This window comes from Canis lupus, chromosome X, assembly GCF_003254725.2.
Source record: "Canis lupus dingo isolate Sandy chromosome X, ASM325472v2, whole genome shotgun sequence".
NCBI lineage: Eukaryota > Metazoa > Chordata > Mammalia > Carnivora > Canidae > Canis > Canis lupus.
In genome coordinates this window covers 105833912-105859653 of record NC_064281.1, presented here as the reverse complement: position 1 = coordinate 105859653, position 25742 = coordinate 105833912, and the positions used below count along the sequence as shown (strand labels likewise).

The 25742-nt window shown below is 44.4% G+C and overlaps 1 protein-coding gene across 3 annotated transcripts in view; it reads left to right on the top strand.

The window, feature by feature from the left end:
• The window catches only part of PABIR2 (PABIR family member 2), a 215449-nt gene that overhangs the window by 38277 nt on the left and 151430 nt on the right, over positions 1–25742 (top strand). The window contains exon 10 of one of the 3 annotated variants that reach the window (XM_049107793.1): positions 10573–11876. The exons of the other annotated variants lie outside the window; for them this stretch is intronic. Within the exon in view, the coding sequence (XP_048963750.1) occupies positions 10573–10600 (28 nt within the window). The 3' untranslated portion in view covers positions 10601–11876. Of the gene's footprint in view, positions 1–10572; positions 11877–25742 lie in introns of those variants that run through there. 3 annotated transcript variants of the gene reach the window in all.

Genomic DNA, 25742 nt, shown 5'->3' with positions numbered 1-25742 from the left:
GTTAACTGTGACCGACTCTAGCACCATGCACTGTGTTGTCTGCATTACTTTCATTTGCCTTTAGCTGAATGAGCTGTATATTCCTACCTGCTTGCTTTCTTAGCTTTCTAATCAGCAGAGCCATGTGTCTGCTGAAAGAAAAGCCAAAGGGAGAAAACAAGTTCTGACTTCCTTTCACATTAGTTATAGACATCCTATGCTGTTAAAGGTTAGAGTGTATTTGCTGCATTCATTTTGAGAAGGGAAGGAGGTATTGTCCTGTCAGCTTCCTTCATGCAACACCGGGGTGTAATTTGCTGCGGGCTTACTGCATGCTCTTGCCTTGGTTCAAGTGACTGGTTTTCCATTTTGATCTACAACTCTTGTGTGGTTTGCTAGGAAGTGGCAGTGTGGAGGTCACTGACCCACCCTACCCTCCAAAACAGGAAGAAGAAGGGATCAAAAGGAAAAAAAAAAAGAACTTCGATGCCATCTTGAGACTTTGAAACTAGCCATAAGAAAGACTAAGACAGAATTATTGGGGCAGCCTGGGTGGCTCAGTGGTTTAGTGCTGCCTTCAGCCCAGGGTATGATCCTGGAGACCCAGGATTGAGTCTCGTGTCAGGCTCCCTGCATGGAGCCTGCTTCTCCCTCTGCCTGTGTCTCTGCCTCTCTGTCTTTCATGAATAAATAAATAAAATCTTTAAAAAAAAGAATTATTGTGTAGACAAAGTTCCTTTTGGCCAGAGCCTTTCTATGTCTTTTGTTTTGTAGTCTTTGCCTCTGTCCCCCCTCAGTCCCTGACTCTTCACATGCCCACGGTGTTGCAAGGGACGTGGCAATTGACTGTGATGGTGAGATCCATGAATTGCCCTGCGTTCATTGATAACTGGGGGCATTCACTGATATCACAAAAGTGCATGCTTGCTGCTCTCCCAGTAATGGCAGGCATGTAGGCAAGGAGTGAGCATCTTGAGCCATTGAGGTTGAATCCCATTTTTGTAGAGCTGCTGGTTAAAGGTGAGCAAGAGTAGGTGAGCTCACGAGAGGAGGGCTGGCAGAAAGAAGGAGTACCGGACTTGTGGGACAGGAGGGAGGCACAGCAAGAACTCCTGGAGGAATGAACAGTCAAGGAGGGAAGCCCATTGTCTCAGCTTACTGAGGCCTCAGCCAGTGGTGTTGTGCCAGGGACCAGAGATAGGAGGAATAGGTTAGAGAAAACAAATTTGAAAAGGGTGGTGATGACTGCCCAAAAACTGGTGATGAATGCCCCAAAAGCCTTTGGTGGCATCATTTCTGTAAAGGAGGTACAGAAGTCAGATTGCAGAGGACCAAGAAAGGAGTGCAGGCCTGAAAGCAAATTTCCATTCTAAAAGTTCAGCAGAGGGGCATCTGGCTGGCTTAGTCAGGAGAGCATGGGACTCTTGATTTTGGGGGTTGTGTGTTTGAGCCCCACGTTGGGTGTAGAGATTACTCTAAAAAAATTTTAAAACTTTGGCAGCATTTAGAGACTGGTAGCTATGAGGGTAGGAGGGTCACTGTAAAGGTAGTTTTTGCTGCCATTGTGATGACATTGAAGAACCCATGGGAGACGTAAGGAATCAGAGGATCCTATTGATCATTGCTATCCTGTAGAACTTCCTGCAGTGATGAAAGTGTTCTATGTTTTCACTGCTCCATACAGTGGCCACTAGCCACATGAGACTACTGAGCCCTTGAAGTGTGGCTGAGGCATAGCAAAACTGAATTTTAAATTAAATTAAATTAAATTAAATTAAATTTTTTTATGATAGTCACACACAGAGAGAGAGAGAGAGGCAGAGACATAGGCAGAGGGAGAAGCAGGCTCCATGCACCGGGAGCCCAACGTGGGATTCGATCCCGGGTCTCCAGGATCGCGCCCTGGGCCAAAGGCAGGCGCCAAACCACTGCGCCACCCAAGGATCCCAATTTTAAATCTTATTTAATTTTAATTCATTTACATTTAAATAGCCACACATGGCTAGTAGCTACCAGATAGGGACAATGCAAGTTTAGAGGGAGAGGATAAATGTGGAAGGAGAAAGGTAGGAAGGGATCAACTCTAAAGCAGAGAGGGAGGGATAACTTTTTTTTCATTTATTTCATTCATGTATTTATATAGTATATTATTAGTTTCAGAGGTAGAGTTTAGCAATTCATCCATTGCATATAACACCCAGTGCTCATTCCATCATGTGCCCTCCTTTGTGCCCATCACCCAGTTACCCCACACCTCCACCCCCCTCCCCTCCAGCAACCCTCAGTTTGTTTCCTATGGTTAAGAATCCATTATGGTTTGTCTGAGGGAGGGATAACTTTGAGAGTCTTGAGAAAAAAGTCTTCATCTGATATGGGAGATCTCTCATGCCTCTAGTAGCTAAGAGTTCAGACTCCCACCTTCAGTTTTTTCCACAAACTTTGTCAAGCTCATCTACTAAGAATGGGGAATTTGGAGGTAGAGTCCTTGGGGGCCTGAGGAGAAAGACTAGAATGTTCACAGGATGAGGTTGTAAGGAGCAACTGGGCCACAGTGGTAGCCAGGGTGTCATTGACAGCATGAATTTGTGGTGTGCCAAGTCTGAGGGACTTGATAGGGGCCAAATTTGCACTGGGCTAAATGTGTGCAATTCTAAAATAAGGTTCCTTTTGGACTAAGATGTGAACTAAAAGGATCTGGAAAATATTATGCAGTTTAAGCTTAGAAAGTTATGTTTAAGTGTATCTTAACTGTTCTATTACTCTACCTTAAATGTTTCCTGGTAAATTTCTTTTTTTTCTGGTGAATTTAAGCCTTGATAGCATAAAATGTGTTTGAAAGAATCTCACCAGACAGGTTGGGCCTCTTCTGCCTGGGTGGTGTTTGGTTAGGGTAATCTGCCAGATTCCACTGCTTGTTCTCCTCTTGAAAGACTTTTGGGGCAGCTAACTCATCTCTGGTATAGGAGTGGCGGTGGCAGGAGGCTCCCTTATAGCAATAAAAATTACAGCACTGTGCAAACTCATAGCTACTTAACTAACACCCTTTCCAGATTCTTTGGCAGGCAGGAGCAGGAGATGCTTATTGCAATATAGATTCTATTTGCGGGAAAGGAGAATTAAAGGAACGAGCAGAGAGGAATGGATGTTGATCAGCTAGGAGTTTTCTGTATGTCAACAACATCAAAAGAATTATGAACTCAGGAGTTTTTCTTAAAGTCTAGGTATAGACAGCAGTTTAAAATCTTGTTTTTAAAAAGATTTAAAAAAATTTTAAGTAATCTCTACACCCAACATGGGGCTTGAATTTACAAACCCAAGATCAAGAGTTGCACACTCTGCTGACTGAGCCAGCCAGGCATCCCAAATCTTGTATTTTTAAATATCTTACCAGGCCCCAAATTTTAACTTCAGAGAAAAGTACATATTTTGGCTAAGTAGTCAACTGTGTGGGTATTTCTGTGTAATTGATTCTTGTCTTTGATTCTTATCTTTTTTGTGGCCTAACACTCTTGTAAGTTTATGTCAAAAGCCCATGACAAATGACCTTGATTAGAACTCTTCCTCTCACATTAAGATATAATACGAGCACAACGTGTTTCGTTTAATATGTTCCAATGGCCAGAAAGGGGCAACACGACTACTCCATTCGCTAGAATTCCAGCCAGGGCTTTCAAGGGAAATAAATATGCTGGATCCTCAACTTGCCAATATCAGACCTAGATAATCCTCAGTGGTTTCGTCCATCGAGAAAGGTGATCTGCTATAAAGTATCAAGACATTCCTCCTATTTAAGCCCCAATGCCAGAGCCTATTTTAACCTGCATAAGTAATCCCAATAGCTACAACCAAATGAAATTTCCAAAGATGAGGGTATAACCATGGAAAGTAGAATCTGGCATACCTCTAAGGTATAAGGAGTAACTCAGAAATTGTAGAATTTTTATGTGTTTGTTCTAGACATTTGTTAAATATCTTCCAAGAACCCCTAACATTGGTGGTGAGGTAAGGAGAGGATGGAGATTCAAAGGGAGTATGAGATATGGATCTAGCCCCCAAAGATCTTGTACTCTAGTTGCAGTAACAGATCTGGAGCTTCTTTTTTTTTTAATTAATTAATTTATTTATTTATGATAGTCACAGAGAGAGAGAGAGAGAGAGGCAGAGACACAGGCAGAGGGAGAAGCAGGCTCCATGCACCGGGAGCCCGACGTGGGATTCGATCCCGGGTCTCCAGGATCGCGCCCTGGGCCAAAGGCAGGCGCCAAACCGCTGCGCCACCCAGGGATCCCAGATCTGGAGCTTCTAAAGCAATTAGAGAACAATTAGGTACTAAGTTACATAGTAAGGACTAGAAGATTGACTAGAATCTATCCCCTTAAAGATAAAAGAGATATGTGATAGCTTAGCAAGAACTGGGACTAGCATGTCAAAGGCCAGTTTTGTCACTAATCTACCACATCATCTTGGCCTGAAACTCTCTAGGTCCTTAACTGGTTTTTCTATAAAAGATGGTGCAACGTGCTAAGATGGCTTTCACAGAGGGCTTCTTCGAAAATTCAGTGAGAGATTTTGTAGATGACCATCTTTCCTGAGGTGGGAGGCCATACTGGATAATTCCTAAAGTCCTGGATAAGTCCTGGAGTCCCACTCTTAAGATTCTGTGATTTTGTGGTAGTAAATGTGAAAGTGCTTCGAAAAGTGTAAAGAGGTATAAAATGTGACATTTGTGTCCTCATCACTACAAATGCTTCTTGTGGGTTCCCTGGGGCTGATATGCTCCCCATCCCTGCTACATGGCTTATCCCATAGCTCATTTCCTGACCTTAGGTTCTCAGGATGTCTCTTAAAAATTTTTTTTTTTTTTTTTTTTTTTTTTTTTTTTTTTAATTTTTTATTTATTTATGATAGGCACACAGTGAGAGAGAGAGAGAGAGGCAGAGACACAGGCAGAGGGAGAAGCAGGCTCCATGCACCGGAAGCCCGACGTGGGATTCGATCCCGGGTCTCCAGGATCATGCCCTGGGCCAAAGGCAGGCGCCAAACCGCTGCGCCACCCAGGGATCCCTGTCTCTTAAAAATTAATAAGCTGAGTGATCAGTGGAGAATTTCCCAAGGAGGTCCCCACTATTTCCCCACTCCAACAGACATTTGTTTTCTCTTCCCTGGCAGAATGCAAACTTCACTACAGGCCACTGAACAAAATAATGGCTTCTTTAAAAATCATTAAGCTGAGTGACCAGGCAACTCGAAATATAGCAAGGTGTTTCCCAGGGAGGTCAGGTCACCTCTCTTCCCACTTCTATCTTTGTCTTCCCTTCCCCATCAGAATGCAAACTGCCCTGTGAGCCACCTGGCAGACACTCTTTTGGCCTCCTGGAGAGACCAGCCTTTAGCCACAGGAAGCAAGCAGCTTAACAGGACGCTTTTGGTGCAGGTTGGCAATGGGTTAATGAGAGGTTTCATTTAACTCTAGATGGTCAGTGGTGTTCCACCCCACCTCTCCCAGAGTATGTCATTGTCTCGATTGAAAAGGCCTAAGGGCAAAGCTTAGAAATGAGTTTAAGCAGTTATACATCAACTAAGCATAAAGTTCTCTGTGTTTTTGCTGCATTTATGGCCCACTCTATACTATTCCTTTTGACTTAGCATATACTACCTTGGATTGTTCATGATTTTTCCAGAGCATATGCCACGTGTCCCTTACTAAAACCTTGGGTAGCCTCTTGAACGTGGAGCATAATGTTCTGTATACAATATTCACTTGATTTGAAAACAAATTCCAAGTAATGTAGAAAATATGATCTTTCGAAGTATTTACAGTCCAAAAGAAATTATACTGATCCTAATCCAAGAAACTTGGAAGTCTGTTCACTTCCACCCTTTCACCTCAAATAACGCAGATTGGTTTAACAGCCCACCATGTCTCACTAATGTTAATGTATGGTTACCTCTGGCAGTCGGTGCTGGGATCTAGGAGTGGAGTTTGGGCATTAGTTAGCTTTGCCAGTGACTGTGATATATCATCTATAATATATGATACGTGATATAGCCGGCAGAGCCAAACGAGTCACTCCGAGAGTGAGTTATTGGCTTTCTGGACAGAAAAGGTGTTGGGTCAAGTCCAAAAACAGCACTGAATTTTCCTACTCTGTGAGCAGCAAGAAAAATGAAGGCCAAGGTGACCACAATCCTATCTAGCCTCTACATCTGCATTTACCAAGATGTTTTTAAAGTCCTTGATGTTAACTCCAGAGAGGCAATAAAAATGGACCCAAACCGGAGGGATGTAAAGGGTGCCTTTCCGTCTCTTGGGACAATTAGGCAGCCAGCCAGCCTGGCCAGCTGATGGAGAACAAGGCAACCTGCCTGGGGAGACCAGGCAGAGGTCAGGCAGGGAACCGAAACCGTTCTGCCAGATGGGTGGGAGTTTTGAAAAATTAAAAACAGGTCAAGGAGGAAGCCGATGATGGGAACGGACGGAACCTTGCGGCACAGGCCTGTGGCCGTACACCTTCCAGCACAGGGTGTCTGTCATGCCGGGTGCGGCAAACAATCCGGCCTCATCTGTGTCAGCATATGGAGTCCACAGCCTTGGCTTGGACAAATTATAGTTTCTCAGGCCGACTCATTTTTAAATTCAACATAAACCGTAGAGAGGCGAGGAGGGTAAGCGATTTTCAGGCCCCCCACCGCCCTCTGAAGCTACAGCTAGTATTTTTTAGCCCAGCACCTTCAAACAAAGGGAGAGCCATGTTAGCTTCCTTCTGGGAGAGGAAGGAACCAGGCTCGCTATGGCTTGGGTAGTGCTTGCTACTGAGGCATTAATCAGGGTCCTGACAAACCTGGAAAGGGCTGGTTTCCTCTTCATGTATAGAATCATAAAGGGGGCACAGCATTCAAACAAAAGGCCAAGGAAACCTCTCCCAAAGATCCTATCAACTGTCATTATGGAGCAACCAGTCTGGCCAGAAGGGAAAGCCCATTTTAGAAAAGGGCCCTGTTTTTCCAGGCAGTGACATTCCTGTTACTCCGGATATGACTATAGTTCCAAAGAGGTCACTGGGGTAGACCTTAACTTCAACTAGCTTTCAGGGAGTGGCCGGTTATTCGTGGTTGGGTTATTTTTCATTATCTCTAGCCTTCGGGAGCACGGATATCCTATGCTTAAGATGGCGGCCATTGGGGGTCGATATCCTACCACCGATTCTCACACCATTTCACGCAACTCTATTTTGGGGGATTGCTTCCCCCTTCACTGGGCGGAAAGCCGAATTAGCCTAAGCCTATCTTGGCAAGGCCATGCCCCTGGATGCCTCAGGTCTACCTGGCCACGAGGATTTGTTTGGGAATGGGCACGTGACACAGTTCCTATCAATGAGAGAGGAAGGAACATTTGCTGTGGGCCTCTGAGGAGAGTTTCCTCAGTGTTAAGAGGTCACTCTCCCTCTGATCTGCTGTCATGGATGGATGTGAAGTCTGAAAGGGCCACGTGGTTTCACTTGAGCTTGAGGACAGAGGCCACTCAGGGAGGAGAGCAGGGAAAGGGAGCTGTGGCCACAGCAATCACAGTGTTCACTCTGGACTTCCAGCCTCACAAGCCAAAAGCTGTCTTATTCTGGGATGTAAATGTGACAAGAGAGACTAGTGGGTCGCTGAGACGTAACTCCCAGATCATCCATGGAGACTCTGGGGGACTGATACACACCACCTAGACTTGAAGGAGACTGTAATTCAGACTACCAGTTTATTCATTGGTAGTGAAAGGTTGGCTTTTCTGGTAGCTGGAAACCTTGTGTCCTCTAACTTCCTTTCCCAGTATTAAGGTACCTGGGAAAACAAGTTGGTAGTAATAATAGCCACAATGGAAAATAATAATAATAATAAAAGTTTGATTTGTCCAAAGTTACATAGTTTGTAAATGGCAGAGCACAGGATTTAGACTCTAATCTATCTGAGTCCAAAGCTCAAAGTTTTTTTAAAAAAGATTTTATTTATTCATGAGAGGCATAGAGAGAGAGGCAGAGACATAGGCAGAGGGAGAAGCGGGCTCCCCTCAGGGAGCCCGATGTGGGACTCAATCCCAGGACCCTGAGATCACGCCCTGAGCCAAAGGCAGACGCTCAACCACTGAGCCACTCAGGTGGCCCTCAGTTAGCCTTTTAAACTGATGCCTTAAAAATAATAATAATAGGGATCCCTGGGTGGCGCAGCGGTTTAGCGCCTGCCTTTGGCCCAGGGCGCGATCCTGGAGACCCGGGATCGAATCCCACGTCAGGCTCCCGGTGCATGGAGCCTGCTTCTCCCTCTGCCTGTGTCTCTGACTCTCTCTCTCTGTGTGTGTGTGTGTGTGTGTGTGTGTGACTATCATAAATAAATCAAAAAAAATTTTTTTAAAATAATAATAAAATAAAATAAATAATATAAACTGATGCCTTGTGGTTGCAATTTTAGAAGCCATTCTCAGTCTCTTGTTGATTTGGAGACAATACCCCAGTCTTAATAACACCAAAAGATGAGAGTTTTCTCACTATGTCAGTTTCAGAGCATGACATTGGCTGGCCCAGTTCCTGCAGCCCAGGAATCCACCTTATTTGTATCCTGTGGAGCTCTCCTTATTGTCTTTGGCATTCTTGTGGTGTTGAATTGCCCATTCTTGCCCCAACCGTACATCTTTGCACTGAAGTATGTTTCTTTTGTTTTTTTATGCCTTTACTTTCTAACCTAATTATTTGGATTGTTCAATATTTGGAAGCCTTCTCTCTCCCAACAAAATGGCAAACTTCTTGCAGGCATTGCCTATGTTGTCTCCTTCCTATGCATTCCCCACAGCACCAAACTGAATGTTGAGCATGTAGTAAGCATTCAGTGAATGTTGATGGAATTGAATTATGAACTATTGTCTCATGTTCAGTCTTTCCACAGGGGCTTTTGGTTAGAACATTTGACCAGAATGCCATATAGACAAAACTGAATTAGGAAAAAAACATGGAATATAGGTTATAGTCAAGGCTCAGAATTTCACATTACCTAATTTATTATTATTTTTTATTGGAGTTCAATTTGCCAACATATAGCATAACACCCAGTTCTCATCTCGTCAAGTGCCCCCCTCAGTGCCTGTCAGCCAGTCACCCCAACACCCCTCCTACCTCCCTTTCCACTACCCCTGGTTCATTTCCCAGAGTTAGGTGTGTCTCATGTTTTGTCACCCTCACTGATATCTTCACTCATTTTCTCTCCTTTCCCCTTTATTCCCTTTCACTAATTTTTATATTCCCCAAATGAATGAGACCATATAATGTTTGTCCTTCTCTGATTGACTTATTTCATTCAGCATAATACCCTCCAGTTCTGTCCACGTCGAAGCAAATGGTGGGTATTTGTCGTTTCTAATGGCTGAGTAATATTCCATTGTATACATAGACCACATCTTCTTTATCCATTCATCTTTCAATGGACACCGAGGCTCCTTCCACAGTTTGGCGATTGTGGACATTGCTGCTAGAAACATCGGGGTGCAGGTGTCCCGGTGTTTCACTGCATCTGTATCTTTGGGGTAAATCCCCAGCAGTGCAATTGCTGGGTCGTAGGACAGATCTATTTTTAACTCTTTGAGGAACCTCCACACAGTTTTCCAGAGTGGCTGCACCAGTTCACATTCCCACCAACAGGGCAAGAGGGTTCCCCTTTCTCCACATCCTCTCCAACCTTTGTTGTTTCCTGTCTTGTTAATTTTCCCCATTCTCACTGTTGTGAGGTGGTATCTCATTGTGGTTTTCATTTGTATTTCCCTGATGGCAAGTGACGCAGAGCATTCTCTCATGTGCTTGTTGGCCATGTCTATGTCTTCCTCTGTGAAATTTCTGTTCATGTCTTTTGCCCATTTCAAGAATGGATTGTTTGTTTCTTTGGTGTTGAGTTTAATAAATTCTTTATAGATCTTGGATACTAGCCCTTTATCTGATATGTCATTTGCAAATATCTTCTCCCATACATTACCTAATTTTTTTTAATTAAAAACCTTTTTAGAAGTAGGCTCTACGTTCTGTCTCCCTTTCTGATATTTCCCACACATTTCTTCCCCCTTCCCTTATATTCCCTTTCACTATTATTTATATTCCCCAAATGAATGAGAACATATAAAGACTGCTAACTCTGGGAAACGAACTAGGGGTGGTAGAAGGGGAGGAGGGCGGGGGGTGGGAGTGAATGGGTGACGGGCACTGGGTGTTATTCTGTATGTTAGTAAAAGAAAAAAAAAGAATTTAAATAAAAATATTTAAAAAAAAAATAAATAAAAAAAAAAAGAAAAAGAAAAAAAGAAGTAGGCTCCACGCTGGGCCTACTTTTAAATCACGCTGGGTGTGGAGCCTAACGCAGGGCTTAAACTCATGATGGTAAGATCAAGACTTGAGCTGAGATCAAGAGTCGGGCGCCTAACTAACTGAGCTAGCCAGGCACCCCTAAAATTAAAAAAAATTTTTTTAAACTCCAGTATAGTTAACCTATGGTGTTAGATTTATGTTTTGACTTATTTTCAAATCAGTTATTATCTGGTCTCCTAAACATTGCCTTTCTTTTCATATTTTCTAGGTGGGCAGTTTCTTCTCTTTGCTTCTGAAGTTCACATTTTCCCCTCTCAAATCCTTGAGTGAAGTTTTTCTTCTTGCTGGAGAAATCACTGTCGTGACCATCCCATAGTGGCCTAATGTGGAACATGTGCCATTCACTTTTAGCTTCACTTTTCTTTTTTTCTCTCTTCCTTCTGTTTTTCTTTGCATTAACAGCTGTGTGGAGATGGCAGCAGCTTGAAGGAGACAGTAGAAGCAGAGGGCCTGGCCCTGGAGGTCTTTGGAGTTCATACCCTAAAGGACGAGAGACAGAGCTTCCCCAGGGAGCAGAGTACACATGTCTGAGGATTCCAGTGCAGGAGGGGACTTAGAGCAGTCATCAGGTTTCTTTTTTAAAGATTTTATTTATTTATTCATAGAGACCGAGAGAGAGAGAGGCAGAGACACAGGCAGAGGGAGAAGCAGGCTCCATGCAGAGAGCCCGACATGGGACTCGATCCAGGGTCTCCAGGATCACGCCCTGGGCTGCAGGCAGCGCCAAACCGCTGCACCACCGGGGCTGTCCCATCAGGTTTTTTTAAAAAGATTTTATTTATTTATTCATGAGAGACACAGAGAGAGGCAGAGATATAGGCACAGGCAGAAGCATGCTCCGTGAAGGGGAGCCTGATGCGAGACTTGATTCCCAGGACCCTGGGATCATGACCTGAGCCAAAGGCAGAGGCTGACCTGCTGAGCCACCCAGGTGCCTAGAAGTCATTAAGTTTTAAAGAAAGATTTATTTATTTGAGAGATAGAGAGAGAGAGAGAGAGAGAGAGAGAGAAAACACAAGCAAGCAAGCAGGGGAGGGGCAGAGGAAGAGGGGAAGCATAAGCAGACTTCCAACTTGAACTTGGAGCCTGACATAGGGCTTGAGGTCTCCTTGAACTGGAGTTTGATGGCTGGATTTAGCCAGCAGTGGCTCCCTTTAAGCAGACATGCCTGAGAGCTGACTTCCATGAGGCTGGAAAAAGGCTGTTCCCCGGCACCCCCGCCCCTGCCCTGTGCCTCTCTGCACCTGTGACCGTTTGAAACCCCCATCCTGCCAGCTTTGTTCCTCACTAATCCCTGCTGAGGGAATTTGGGCCTGCTCTCCACGGTCCCTTCCATCTGCACTTGGCTCTCATCTTGAGTCCACAGTCCTGGCAAGTACTGACTTCTTCAAAGCCAGTGCGAGGGGAGTGCACGTTCAAAATCCTCTGACTGGGGTTGGAGAAAGTGGAAAATGCAAAACATGCTCATTTTGGAGACATCTCATTCTTTTGGAAAAAAATCTGAAACCTCCACTGGTCTGTCGTTTGTAAGCCGCCAAGTGTGTTTTTTGTTTGTTTTTTGAGACAGAGGAAACCATCTCTAAATGGCATTCATATTAACACACGACCTCTGTGCTGCGCTTCTCCCACCCACTGCAAAATTGGCACGTGAGGTGGACTTACGGTTTGGCCTCTTGCTCTTGTTGTTGATCACAAAAGGTTTACAGCTGATCCACTCTCAGCAAAAGTAAGGTTTTGGTCACTCTGTCGTTACCCAAAACTTCCAGACAGTTGCTGTCCTAGAGATTTGTTATCCCTTAACTCTTGTGCTGCCAACTTCAACAAAGAGGAAAATATGAAAGTGGATGTATGCTCCTTGCTTCGGACCTCCTGTCTTCCAAAGTACCCTGCACAAAGCTACAGTGGAAGGAGAGAGTAGGGGTATACGTTTGTTAGGGACATACTTTTTGATTTGGTGGAAAGCCTTCCTTCTTTCCTTGTTGTGAAGCCAGGCTGACACATAAACCATGAAACTTCATAAAGCCAGTCTCTCTTTACTCAAAATGGTGGGAAGTTGGAAACTAGTTTCTAGAATCATGGATTTTCTTTCAACAAATTTTTTATTGAAGTATAATATACACATTAAAAAGTGCACAGATTATTAGTGTACAACTTGATGAATTTTTACAAAATGAACTTATCCATGTAATCAAGCACCCAAATAAAGAGAACACTTTTCCTGTATTAGTTTCCTAGGGCTGCCATAACAAATCACTACAAGTTTAATGGCTTACAACAGCAGAAATGTTTCTCTCAGAGTTCTAGAAGCCAGGGATCTGAAATCAAGATGACAGCAGGGTCGTGCTCCTTCCAGGGGCTCTCGGGGAGCATTCTTCCTTACTTCTGCCAACTCTGGTGGTTCTAGACCTTCCTTGGCTTATGGCCACATCACTGTGAATCTCTGCCTCTGTCTTCACTGGACCTTCTCCTTCTTACACTTCTTGTGTGTCTCCTCTTTCATTTCTTATAAGGATACTTGTCATTGAGGGCTCACCTAGATAATCCAGGATGATCTCACCTTGAGATTCTTGATTTAATTACATCTGCAAAGACTCCTTTCTTTCCCCCAAAGTTCACAATCACAGGTTCTGGAATGTGAATATATATTTTGGGGGGCCACCATACAACCTACCACACTTCTTGTCTCTCCCAGCCACTCCTTAATGCTAACCACTGTCCTGACCTCTCATGGCATAGATTAGCTTTGCCTGCATTTGAACTTCATGTGAATGGAACCATACAGGTGTGCTATTTTGTGTCTGGCTTCTTTTGCTCAGCATCACCCTTGTGAGATTTATTTACACAGTTGCTTATAGTATAGACCACTTATTCTCAGTGCTCTATGGCATTCCACTGAATGACTTTGTCACAATCTATCCATTATATACTTGACAGACCTTTGAGTTATTATCAGTGTGAGCTATTATGAGTATTTCTGTACATGAGTCTTGTAGCATGTGCCCATGTGTTTCTGTTGAATATACTAAGAGCAGAATTGCCGAATCCTGGATTGTGCATGTACATTCAGCTTTGGTAGATAATGTCAAGGAATTATAGAATTTTAAAGTTGGTATGAATTGAGGTCAAGATCGGATGCCTCACTTAAATAAAACTCAAATAATCCCAAATCCACTTAATTCAAAGTCCACTCTTCCCACCCCCTGCTCCAGACCTTTTGAATTGGGAAGATACTTTTGCATGTTGTCATTCTGGCTTAGTACCCCTATCAAGGTCCTGGACCAAAATCCCACTACTCTGCCTTTGTCAGATCACAGAAGTGAAAGAGAGCTCAGTAGAACTGGCATGGCAGAGGCTGCTGTCTCAAGATTAAATGTCTCAGGCAGGCTCTTTATCCTCACTTGCATGGGCAGAGTACTGATATGTGCCTAGTGAAGAGCATTACACATGCAGCATTCATTTCAAGAAGTGTATGTTGCAGAAAGAGTCCCATCTTTTGGACTCTGAGCTATGGAAAGTCAAAGGCAGCTCAAAGTAAAAAAAGTAATTTAACAAGGTAGCTCCCACCCACCCCCACTCCCACCCTGCTGTGTTATTTTTTAAAAAGCATTTAGTGTAATTAAGCCATTGCCTCATAAAGTTGTTTCACCAGGAACTTCAGTTTCCCCAGGAAGAGATGAAAATAAACTGAATGTTTCATGTCACTGTTCCCACGATTCTTAAAAAATCATGTTTGTCTTTAACAGCATGATATGAAACATCTCTCATCGATAAAGTATTGTTTTACTTCAGGATAACAAGGCAACAGAATCTAGAATGACAATTTTTATGCACATTTTAAACATGAATCCTTCGTATAGATAGATTACCAGGCATGTTTGACTCCAACCGTATTTTCCCACATAATTATTTCGTTTAAATCTCCTAATTATTCCATTCTGTTGAATACCATCTGTCCTGCAAAGGGACAATTGTGTCTAAACAAATCAACAGGTTTTGCGTCATTGTCTAAATATGAGGGAGAAACAGCCCCCAAACTCTACTCTGGCAGTTGGGTGGAAATTAACAGAGGTCTAAATCCCACATTGGGAATGCCTCATCTCTAGCTCCCCTGGAAGCTAACTTTCATAACTTGTGGAGCCCAAAACAAAGCCAAATGAATTTTGGAAAGGTCAGTGGGAAAGGGATTGGGGTGGGACTTTCCCAGAGAATGTTTGAGCCTTTGCTCCATGAGCTATCTGGTTACCCAGGCAGTTTGTACTTCTCAGGGAGGGTGGAGGAGAGGACAAAAGACATTCTCTCTTGGTACCTAGGTCTGGGGGTAGGGGTGGGGGTGGGTGGACACCTGGAATTTTCCCAGTTGGCTTGGGGGCAGTCATCTCATCCTGGGAACCCCGTGAACAGTGTAGTTATGTCAGGAACCTGGGACAACAGTGCATTTGTGGGAAGAAAATTGCCGAGGCTTGCCTGCCTTGTGTCTTGTTATCAGGAGAACCGCTGATGTGTTCCAAATAATCACATACCGTGCGCTGGGAAAGTGCTTCTCCCTGCAGCCAGTTTCAGGCACCCCAGAGCTCCAGTGCTTCTGCTAAGGGCCTGCAGATGTTGCCCTTAGCACTCTACCTTCCAACAATAATTGACCTTTCCCCTTTCTTATTTTCTTTTTTCTCACCCTCTGTCTTGCTCTCACTACTTGCTCCCCCAACTTAATTTCCCTTCGTATGCTTTTTAAAAGAATTTTTTATATGTTTATTTCTTCCCTAAAAGATGTGGCCAAGAAGCCCTGATGGCTCTCAGGGTTAGAAAGGAAGTCAAGTCCACTGGTCTGAGGCTAGCCAGCAGTTCTGAGAAATCAGTAAGTCCCTGGAGATTCTTTTCCTTCTTCTATGAGTGTATCAGCCTCCCTCTCCCCTACTTGTTTATGTTATCGTATTGTCTTTTTATACATGCTCACTTCCAGATCAGTTCATTCAAAGACTGTAAGCATCTGCCTTCAGCTAATAAACTGATTTGATTTGAAGCCCAATCAAAGGGACTAGATGAAGGAGTAGAGTAGACTGTCCCTCTCTCTGCACCCCCGGCCCCCCACCAACCTCATTTCCCAGAAACCCAATTGGCTTCCTCAGAGGCCTTGGTGTGATTAGAGATTCCATATCCCCTCCCCACCACAGCCCCATGCAATGTCAGGAGGAAGGGTAAAGGAGCTCACCATTATAGTTTTGGGAATTGGCAGTGCTCCCAATCAGGTGGTGGGTCCCATTAGCGCACACACATTTCCCCAACTCTCCCCTGGCCCCTGCCCAGAACCCCAGCAAGCTAATCACAGGGAAAATGCATGTGTGTGAATGTCAGGAGTGAATAGGCAGGTGGCCTGCTTCAGTATTAGCCTGCAGCATCTCTTTTTCTAACCGCCATCCAGTATTGGACATGGCAACCACACTGGTTAACACCCCAGCTCAGCTTGGGATTATGAATGGAGGGATGGGAGATCCCCATGCAAGTAAGCAGCTGTCCCTTTGGTTAATTATTGGGATCCACAAGCCCATCCCCATTGCCAGGGCTCCAGTGTCGAGATGATGAAATAGGTGATTAAGGGACTTGGAGGCCAGTCCACACTGCAGCTTTGTCTGGAGTGTTCCAACGACAAGTGTTATTAGTCCACTAATCATAACATTGCCTGCAGTGGAATTTCCTTGGGAAGGAATGGGGCAGAGCCTCCATGCCAGAGGGCCGCACTGCATGAAAATACTAACACATCACAATTGGCTGTTCTGTGGGAAGGCGATTCCAACATCCGATTCAGGAAGTAGGTCACCAGGCTTCTAGATGCACTGTTATTTTGATTTACTTCCTTAGAGTCTCACAGTTTTTCTACACTTCTCTGGGTAGGAATCAAACTCCTCCGAGTTACTGGCTTCTGGACTGCCACGCGGGGCAGGACACAAGCAGGTTCTGAAAACAGAGCCATGGGTTTTCTGTGGCCAGACCTGCAGGGCCATGTGCTTCTGGGACTCTGACAGGGTGCCCTTCAGGTCAATCATCCTCACCTTGACCCCTTTCCATGGGGTCTTCTGGAGGTCTGAGGCCATGGCTTTTAGGAGCTCGCAGCTGTGCCTGCCAGACAACACATGTTTAGAGAGAGGGTGAAGAGGTACAAATGAGTGGGAGGGCGCCAGAGCCTTCTCAGTAATGAGCATAGCAAAGCTTCCATTTCCAAGGATCTTGGGAGGACGCAATGTACTCATTTGGAGTGTCACACTGCCAGGGCTGTTAGTACCAGCTGTCGGATTCTGGGACCACCCTGTTGGCGGGGTTAGGGGCCCAGCCAAGTCTTTCTTTTATTCTATACCTCTGGTCACTTGGGCCTTAGGAATCAGGAGTCATGGGGGCTCTGGGGTTCTGTCACCAAGCAGCTGCCTCCTCTTTCCTGGATCAGTCTCGAGTTCCCCTGGTTTCTCCTAAACCCAAGCAGTTGTCTGCTGCCTTGGAGTATCAGCAAAAGGTATTTGTGTGTCCATTGGTATTTGCAGATTTCACATTAGGCAAAAGCTTATATTTCTTTTTTTTTTAAGGTAGACAGATGGTCTGACACTGGGGACTCTGAATTTACCCCCTGCTCCCTTTTTGTTTTTAACCATTCAACTGCTGGGTATTTCTGATTCCCAGTGTCTTTCTTGGTACTGTATTTTATTGGGGTATAAATTCTGGGCTCCAGCTCACTTGCCCAGAAATGTCATTTCAATGCAGTCTTTGAGGAGGTGAAGGATTGTGCCAGTAGTACTTTGGGGCATTGAGATACCATGGAAGGGTTTGAAGAGGTCTCTTGGAGAGCACCAGAGGGCTTGCTTGCCCCCCCTCCTGCCCGCCCCTCACTTTCCCCATCTCTATTAGTCACAACCTATCTAGGCAAATAGTAAAAGAAAATCTTTGTGATAAAACATTAACTCTCTATTAAACACACCCTCTACCCTTGGTTTTATTTGCTTGTTTTATAAATCTTTAGAGCAGGGGTTGCCACTCTGAAGTAACTGGAGTTGAATTTACCATCACCCCAGAATGAGCACGTGGTTACTGCATATAATGCAGAGACAAGGAAAAGCCAGGACGCCTGAGTCGTGAGAACAGGCGTGGTGCAGTGATGCAGCAGATAGTAGTGCCTTACGAAGGTGCTGATGTCAGCCGCCGGCTTTAATTCCCAGCTGGGCTGCTTCCTAGCTGTGGGGCCAGGCAAGTTCCTGAGCCCCTGCTTCCTACACTCCAGATGAAAACAAGAGTTCTTAGCACAAAAGGGTTGGGAAGAATAAATGAGAAAAACGGAGGTGACATGCTTTGTTAGGACAATCCTGAAAATTCACGAAGTGGCCGCTCAACATTGACTTTTGTCATTATGAAAATCGCCTCCCTGGCTCTGTAGTCCTGTTTCCTGTTGAATAGCAACTGAAGGAGCCCCAGGAGCCACCCCCATCTGAGTCTGGCTATTTTTGAGGCTCCCTTTGGAATGGGCTGGCCCCAGCAGTCCAGGGGGTGAGAGGCAGGGAGGGAGGCAGGCATTATGCTCTGGGTTGCAGCTGTGACAGCCAGTACAGTATCCCCCACATGCCAGATGAATCAAGCTGAGGGCCAGATCTGGGCTGTGGGCCAGAGGCTCCCCACCCTGATTTATAGTGTGGACAGAGATGTGGGTGTTTTCTGAATATATTTTGATGATGATAAAAAGAGAGAGAGGGAGAGGGAGAGGGGGAGAGAGCGAGAGAGTGAGAGAGCGAGAGAGAGAGAGAAACACCCTTCCTAAAAAATGTGCTGAGGGAGGGAGGTCCAGGCCTATCTGCAAGATTAGAGCAGCCTGACTGTGAGCAGGAGTCACTCATAGGAAGGAGGCCCTGTGCAAGAGTGGCCTGTGATAGGCAGTGCTCCTTGAAATGCAGTGAATTGTGAATGAGGCCCCTGTATGCCAGCCGTTGGGGGTTAGACCAGGCCTGCTGGCCCTCCGCAGGTGTGGAGTCGGGGACTAAGCCTGCATTTTAACTCCCCATGTGCACGCCCCACAAGCTGGGACAGAGAGTACAGGACTTGCTGGGCTCTGGGGAGACCCCCTGCTCCCATGGCTTCCCTGGTCCTAATGCTTCTTTAGAAACCAGTGAGGCTTTGCTGTGGGGGTCAGGGCTAAGTCATTGCCAATGGGCTGGGGACAACAGGCAAAGTGTGGAAGGACTGCCCTGGATGGAGTTTGGAAACACATACACACACACACCCAGGATTTATTCTCAGCCTTCATCCCAACACATTTGAGAGGGTTCCCAACTCTGGGGCCAAGAGAGCAGTGTGGAAGCAGAGAGGCCAAATAGGGGCTGGGAGTGCGGGCTCCTTCCGGAATGTTTCCCCTCCCAGACAAGGCAGAGCCAGGCACAGCCTTCCTTGTTTCACTCAGGAAATGTCAGACACAGCTGTCCCGGCTTGCTGTATTTCATCTGAGAAAGAACCTCAGGTTCCCTAGGACTCATACAGATCTTTGAAGAAAAGCGACATATTTCCCAGAGGTGAGGCTGCTAAGTGGACATCATGCTGGAGCGCATAGCACGTAGCCTCACATGGGTCTGCAAACGTTTTTTTCCTGAGGGAAGGGCAGGGAACACTCTCATGCCAATAACCTGTAGTATCTGACAAGTACAATCTGTTAGATTTTTTTCCCCCACTTCTTCACCTCTCAGTGCTCCCGGCCTCGGGCCCTCCATTCAAGCGAGGCCTTGTCTGGGTCCCTAGCACCACTGCTACCCCGCCATGCTCATCTGTGCCTTTGAGCTTTCACTCTGTCTGGAATCCTCTCATCCTTTGAGGATCCAAAGCCTCCTTATCCAGGTTTCTGAGGAAATAGTCCAAGGTACCCCTGGTCCTTCCATCGTTGCTGGGCTCACTTCTTGAGGGGCACATACTACCAGTGTGTACATTTTTGCAAACTCCAAATTTACCCATCAGTACAGAGGATAAAGAAGTCTGGAGGAGAAAGGTGAGCCTCTCTCTCTCTCTCTGGCTGCCTCTTTAGACCCAGCTCAAGTGGGTTTTTTAGAGCTTTTCCTGCAACTTTTATTTTATAATATCGTTTTCTTTTTTTAAGATTTTTTATTTCTTTACTTGATACAGAGCAAGCAAGTGGGGAGGGCAAAAGGGGGAGCAGGCTTCAGGGAGCCTGATGCAGGGCTGGATCCCAGGACCCTGGGATCATGACCTGAGCTGAAGGCAGATGCTTAACTGACTGGGCCACCCAGGTGCCCCATTTTTTCTTTTGCACACATTCCCCTCTTTTAGGTGTTCACTTCACCAAAACACAAATCTGCTACACCCACAAGTCCAACTGGGGGTTACTTTCAGAACTTACAATGATTTCCCCCCATCAGAAGCTTATCCTGCCCTGAGCCCTGCGAGTTCATTGCCTTACATCTAGGATGAAAAGTCAGACTCCATGAGAGGGGCTCCAGTCTGTATCACTTGATGCTGGCTCATTTGCCAGATGGTGAGAAGCCCTCTGAAAGTGAAATAAAATGGCTTCTCAGGCTCTTCTTTTAAATTTCCCATTTCATGCCTCAAAGCTCAACAAAGGATTTGTGTGTGAAGTGTGTGTGAGTATGTGTGACCATGGTGGGAGAATGCACACAGGATCCTTGTGCATTCACTTTTCTTGGTAGGAAACAGAAGTGGGTGTCTTGCCAACTTGCTTAGGGTGTCCTTTACTAATAATTTCATTTGATGTAACCAAAAAGTTGTATCCCTGGCTTCTGACTACATCCTACATCCTGACTTGATGCCTGCAAAAAAAAAAAATGTGTCCTGTTGACATTCAGGAGACTGTATATTTCTAGCAGATAAGGGAGCCAGAGGCCATTCCCATCTCAGGGTGCTGGTGTTACACTGTAACAAAGGTCAGGGTTTCAGCTCCCGCCATGGTACTACTTTTTGATGATCTGGCTACAGACAACTTTGGTCACTGCTTTTGATGGCCCGGTCAGCATTTGGGAGCTTCTGCCAGGGACTGGGCTTCATAATGATTGAGTTTTCTTTGGGATCCTGTTAAAAATGGAGTAAGCATTGTGGGTACATGCTCATAGCAACCCTGGGAACAAACTGTTGGCTAGGAGTAGAGTGGGGCCCATTTACAGACCAAATGTACTAATTATAAATGGTTCTTGTCATTAAACAGATCTGTCAGGCCTGGGACTTGGCAGGTTTTGGTTAGCTATTAGTTCCATGCTACTGTACCGGCTGGGCAGTCATAAAACTGTATCATTTTGAAAAATGGTCCATAATATCATAATATAGACCAGCCTCCTCTGCACCCATTAGCTCAAATTGGTATGACTCGATGGTCCAATCTTGGACTGCTCAGATGCTGGATTTCATTTCTGCCTGGAGCCTTAGGTAGACTGGAGGGAGGGTCACCAGGGCTGTGTACAGTGAGGTCGCGGCAGAGGTTTTGGGCCACAGCCCCTCATCTCCCCTGGCACCACTTTCCTTCCTACTGTGTGGTGAGCCCTTTATCTCACATACTGGTTCTGTGTCCCACGCTGTCAAGTCCTGCTGAGGACTGAACTGCAAGTTGGGGCGTATTTGATAAGAGCCTGGGGCATAACAGGTACACGTGCTTATTAACAAGACTCTAGGAGGCAAAAAGCCTCCATGGGTGGAGGCCACAGTGCTAGGATGAGAGCTGATAGGGTAAATATTTTTCGATGAAGCTTCCTCAGAACATACTGTGGGCATTTCAGGCATCAGGAGGGAGTGGTTGGGAAAATAAGGGGTAGTAGGGGAGAAGTTCTAATACTCCAGAAATCCCAATAAATAGACCACACTGAATCTCCAGGCAGATGGTGCCAATCTCTCTGCTCTACCTTGGCAGTGTTATAGAGAACATTTATGAAGTACCAGGTGGCACGTGTGCCTTTCCAAGTTTAGAAGCAGGCCCCTAGGACAACTTATAATGTAGACAAGAAGGCTGAAGGCTTTGCCCAGCATTTCTAAAGCTTGATTTGGCTTTCATTTGATTTAAATATCTCAAAAATAGAGAAAGGAGCCAATCTTTTGCTGATACAAGATAGTCCTAGGACCTAATTCACAGGGTTCTTACTTGGATGCAACTAGATAACTTGAATGTGTATGAACACTTAGCATGGTGTGCAGCATAATAGGAAGCACTTAGTGAATGTTATTTGGTCTTGCCACTCCCTTGCTAAAGTTGCCTTGTCCTTAGGTCCCTAAACTATGTATGTAGATCACTCTGTTCAACTGGGGTTACTGAGTATCTGCTGAGTGCTTAGCCCTGTGCTTGGGGATATGTGAGTAATACAATAGAAATCTATGAAGGAGGAGCTATTTTCAAGGACCTTCTTTGGTGGGATGTTTTGAGCTTCTTCCAAAAAGCCCCCCTCTGGCAGCTAGGTGGAGAGGCCCAGGGCTTTTCCTTACATGGCATAGCAAGGGCTTTAAACTCATGGGCTTTGCTATCAGGCAGGCATGTGTTTAATTCTTGCCTCCACTTCTTGACTGTATTGTGACCTTGGCAAGGCTCACTACCTCCTCATGCCTCAGTTTGGGCATGCCTTGGTTTCTGATCTGTAAATCAAGCATCGTAATTACATTCTTACACATGATGTACCCATGAACATAGATCCATACTTTCTGCTTTGTACAGTTAGCTTTTCAATCAGATGGAAAAAGAGAGTTACAAAAATACCACATTAGTATCTTTAATATTTATTTTGAGAGAGAGTGCAAGTGGGAGAGAGGGGCATAGGCAGAGGGGGAAAGAGAATCTCAAGCAGGCAGCATACTGAGTGTGGAGCCCAATGCAGGGCTTGATCCCAAGACCCGAGATCATGTCATGAGCCAAAATTAAGAGTCAGATGCTTGAACCATCCAGGTGCCCCTCCTCTCTTTTTTCAATTTAGGTGTAATTGACATATAATATTATATGAGTTTCAGCTGTACTACATAATGATTCAGTGTTTGCATATATTGCAAAATGGTCCCCACAGTAAGTCTAGTTAACATCTGTCACCATACATACAAAAAAAGTTTTTTTTTCTTGTGAATAAAGAATTTTTAGATCTACTCTCTTAGCAACTTTCAAATATGCAATACAGTATTATGAACTATAGTCACCATGCTGTACATTCCACACCTGTGACTTATTTTATAATTAGAGGTTTATGCCTTTTGACCCCATCACCCATTTTGCCCACTCCATATCCTCACTTCTGGTAACCACTAGTCTGTTCTCTGTATGTATGAGTTTGGGTTAGTGTTTTTGGTTCTTTTTTTTTTAAGATTTTACTTATTCATGCATGAGAAACACACAGAGAGAGAAGCAGAGACACAGGCAGAGGGAGAAGCAGGCTCCATGCAGGGAGCCTGACGTGGGACTTGATCTCAGGACTCCAGGATCAGGCCCTGGGCTGAGGGCAGGCACTAAACCACTGAGCCACCCAGGGATCCCAGTGTTTTTGGTTCTACATATAAGTGAGATCATATGATATTTGTCTTCCTCTGACTTAGTTCACTTGGCATTATGCCCTCAAGGTCCATTCACGTTGTTGCAGATGGCAAGATTTCATTCTCTTTTTTGGGGGGCTGAATAATATTCTCCTTCATTTTTTATTTTTTATTTTTTTTTCTTTTTAAAATTTTTATTTATTGATGATAGTCACACAGAGATAGAGAGAGAGGCAGAGACATAGGCAGAGGGAGAAGCAGGCTCCATGCACCGGGAGCCCGACGTGGGATTCAATCCCAGGTCTCCAGGATCGCGCCCTGGGCCAAAGGCAGGCGCTAAACCGCTGCGCCACCCAGGGATCCCCTCTCCTTCATTTTTTAAAGATTATTTTGCTGGGTATAGAATTGTCGGTTGACAGCTTTTGCCTGTCAACACTTTGAATATATCATCCCACTGTCTTCATGCCTCCCTGGTTTCTGATGCAAAATCAACTGTTAATTGTATTGAGAATCCTTTGTATGTGATGAGTGACTTGTCTTTTGCTGTTTTCAAGACTATTTGTTTTTGTTTTTTTACAGTTTGCTTGTGATGTGTCTAGGTGCAGACCTTTTTGAGTTTATCCTACTTGGAGTTAGTTGAACTTTTTGGTTGTGTAGATTAATATTTTTCATCAGATTTGGGTAAGTTTTTCCTATTATTTCTTCAAATATTCTTTACACTCCTTTCTCTCCTCTCCTTCTGAGACTTCCATTCTGTATATGTTGTATATTTGAGGATGTCCCATGAGTCTCTCAGCCTTTAATTACTTTTCTTCATTCTTTTTTCTCTCTGTTTCTCACATTGGATATCAATATCTTCAAGTTTGCTGATTTTTATTCTTCTGCATGTTCAAATCTGCTGTTAAGCCTCTCTAGTAAATTTTTCACATCCATTTTACTTTTCAACTCCAGAATTTCTATTTGGTTCTTTTAAAAAATAATTTCTACCTCTTTATTGATATTCTCCATTTACTGAGACATCATTCTCACACTTTCCTGTAGTTCTTTAGACATGGTTTCCTTTAACTCTTTGGACATATATAAAATAGCCGACTTGAATCTTTGTCTAAAAAGTCCAACATTTTGGCTTCCTTGGGGACAGTTTCTGTTGGTTGTTTTGTTTTATCCTGAGTATGGTCTATTTCCTGGGTATGGCCTATTTCTTTGCAAGTCTCATAATTTTTTGTTAAAAGCTGGTCACTTTGAATATTATAATATAACTCTGGAAATCAGACTCTTTCTCCTCTAGTATTTGTCATTGCTGCTTGTTGTAGTAGTAGTTGTTGTTTGTTTGTTAAGTGATTCTATTTGAATTTCCACCAGAGCTGGTTGGCCCTATCTCATAGTTACACTTTACAAAGTATAACTCTCCCTACAGTTTGCTTTGGCTGACTCACAACTCTTTTGATGAAACTTGAGGCCAGTTATTGGGAGAAGCAAATTATAAATATTAAACTTGTCTAATGCTTCTTAGATCTCAGCTGAGCTTATGCTTCTTCAATTGCCCCATTTCAAGGAACTTGTAAATCACAAGGCCAAACAGCATTCATTATCTGCCTTCATGTCAGCAAGAGAAAAAAAATAATGAGAATGATCCCATTCCATTCTCCTAAGAGGGTGAAAATAACTCTCCTAAAGAGAATAAACTATAATCTGGAACAAGAGTCGAAGTCCATGTCACCCAGGATATATGCCCCCAGCCCTCTCCTTTCTTTTTTTTTTTAGCCCTCTCCTTTCATTCCTGATCTTCCCTACTTTTGAGGGAAGAGGAGAACACCCCTGCAAACTTGAGTTGGCCAAGTCTTACAGTGTTGCCAGAGACAGGTTCTCTCCCCACAGCAAAGGGGACAGCTTTAATGGCAACCTGGAGGCAATTAGAGACTGGGGCAGAGGGACTGGAAATGTAATCTGAGGAGCAGGGGCAGAGTATGTTCAGTGCTGGACTTGGAGGTGGGGAGGAAGAGAAAGGGTAAAAGGGAGACAGGCAATGGGAAAAATAATTTAATCAATTCTGCATGGCAGGGGCAGGCTTATAGCAAGAGGCAGTCTACTTTTTCTGATTCTATATTTTCACCAGTTTGTATTTTTTAATTTTAAAAGATATTTAATTTTTAAGTAATCTCTACACCCAGTGTGGGGCTTGAAGTTAAAACCTGGAGGTCAAGAGTTACGTTGTATGGACTGAACCAGCCAAGTGCCCCTCACCAAACAGTTTTTAATATTGCTATTGGGGTTCTGGTGATGTTCCCCAATCATCAACCTTGTACATTCATTTACAAGCATTTACCATGTATCAGGTACTGGGCATACTAATATGAATAAGCTAGGTCCCTCAGGGTTATGGGGGAAACCACTCTATAGAAAATTGCAGGATAGCTCTATTTTTAATTCTTTGAGGAACCTCCACACAGTTTTCCAGAGTGGCTGTACCAGTTCACATTCCCACCAACAGTGCAAGAGGGTTCCCCTTTCTCCACATCCTCTCCAACATTTGTTGTTTCCTGTCTTGTTAATTTTCACCATTCTTTAAAAATAGGGCTACCCTATGACCCAGAAGTTGCACTACTGCAGATTTACCCCAAAGGTACAGATGGGTAAATCTGCTGAGACACCTGCACCCCAATGTTTATAGCAGCAATGTCCACAATAGACAAATTATGGAAGGAGCCTCAGTGTCCATCGAAAGATGAATGGATAAAGAAGATGTGGTATATATATACAATGGAATATTACTCAGCCATTAGAAAGGACAAATACCCACCATTTGCTTTGACATGGATGGAACTGGAGGGTATTATGCGGAGTGAAGTAAGTCAATCAGAAAAGGACAAACATATGGAGAATATAAAAAAGTAGTGAAAG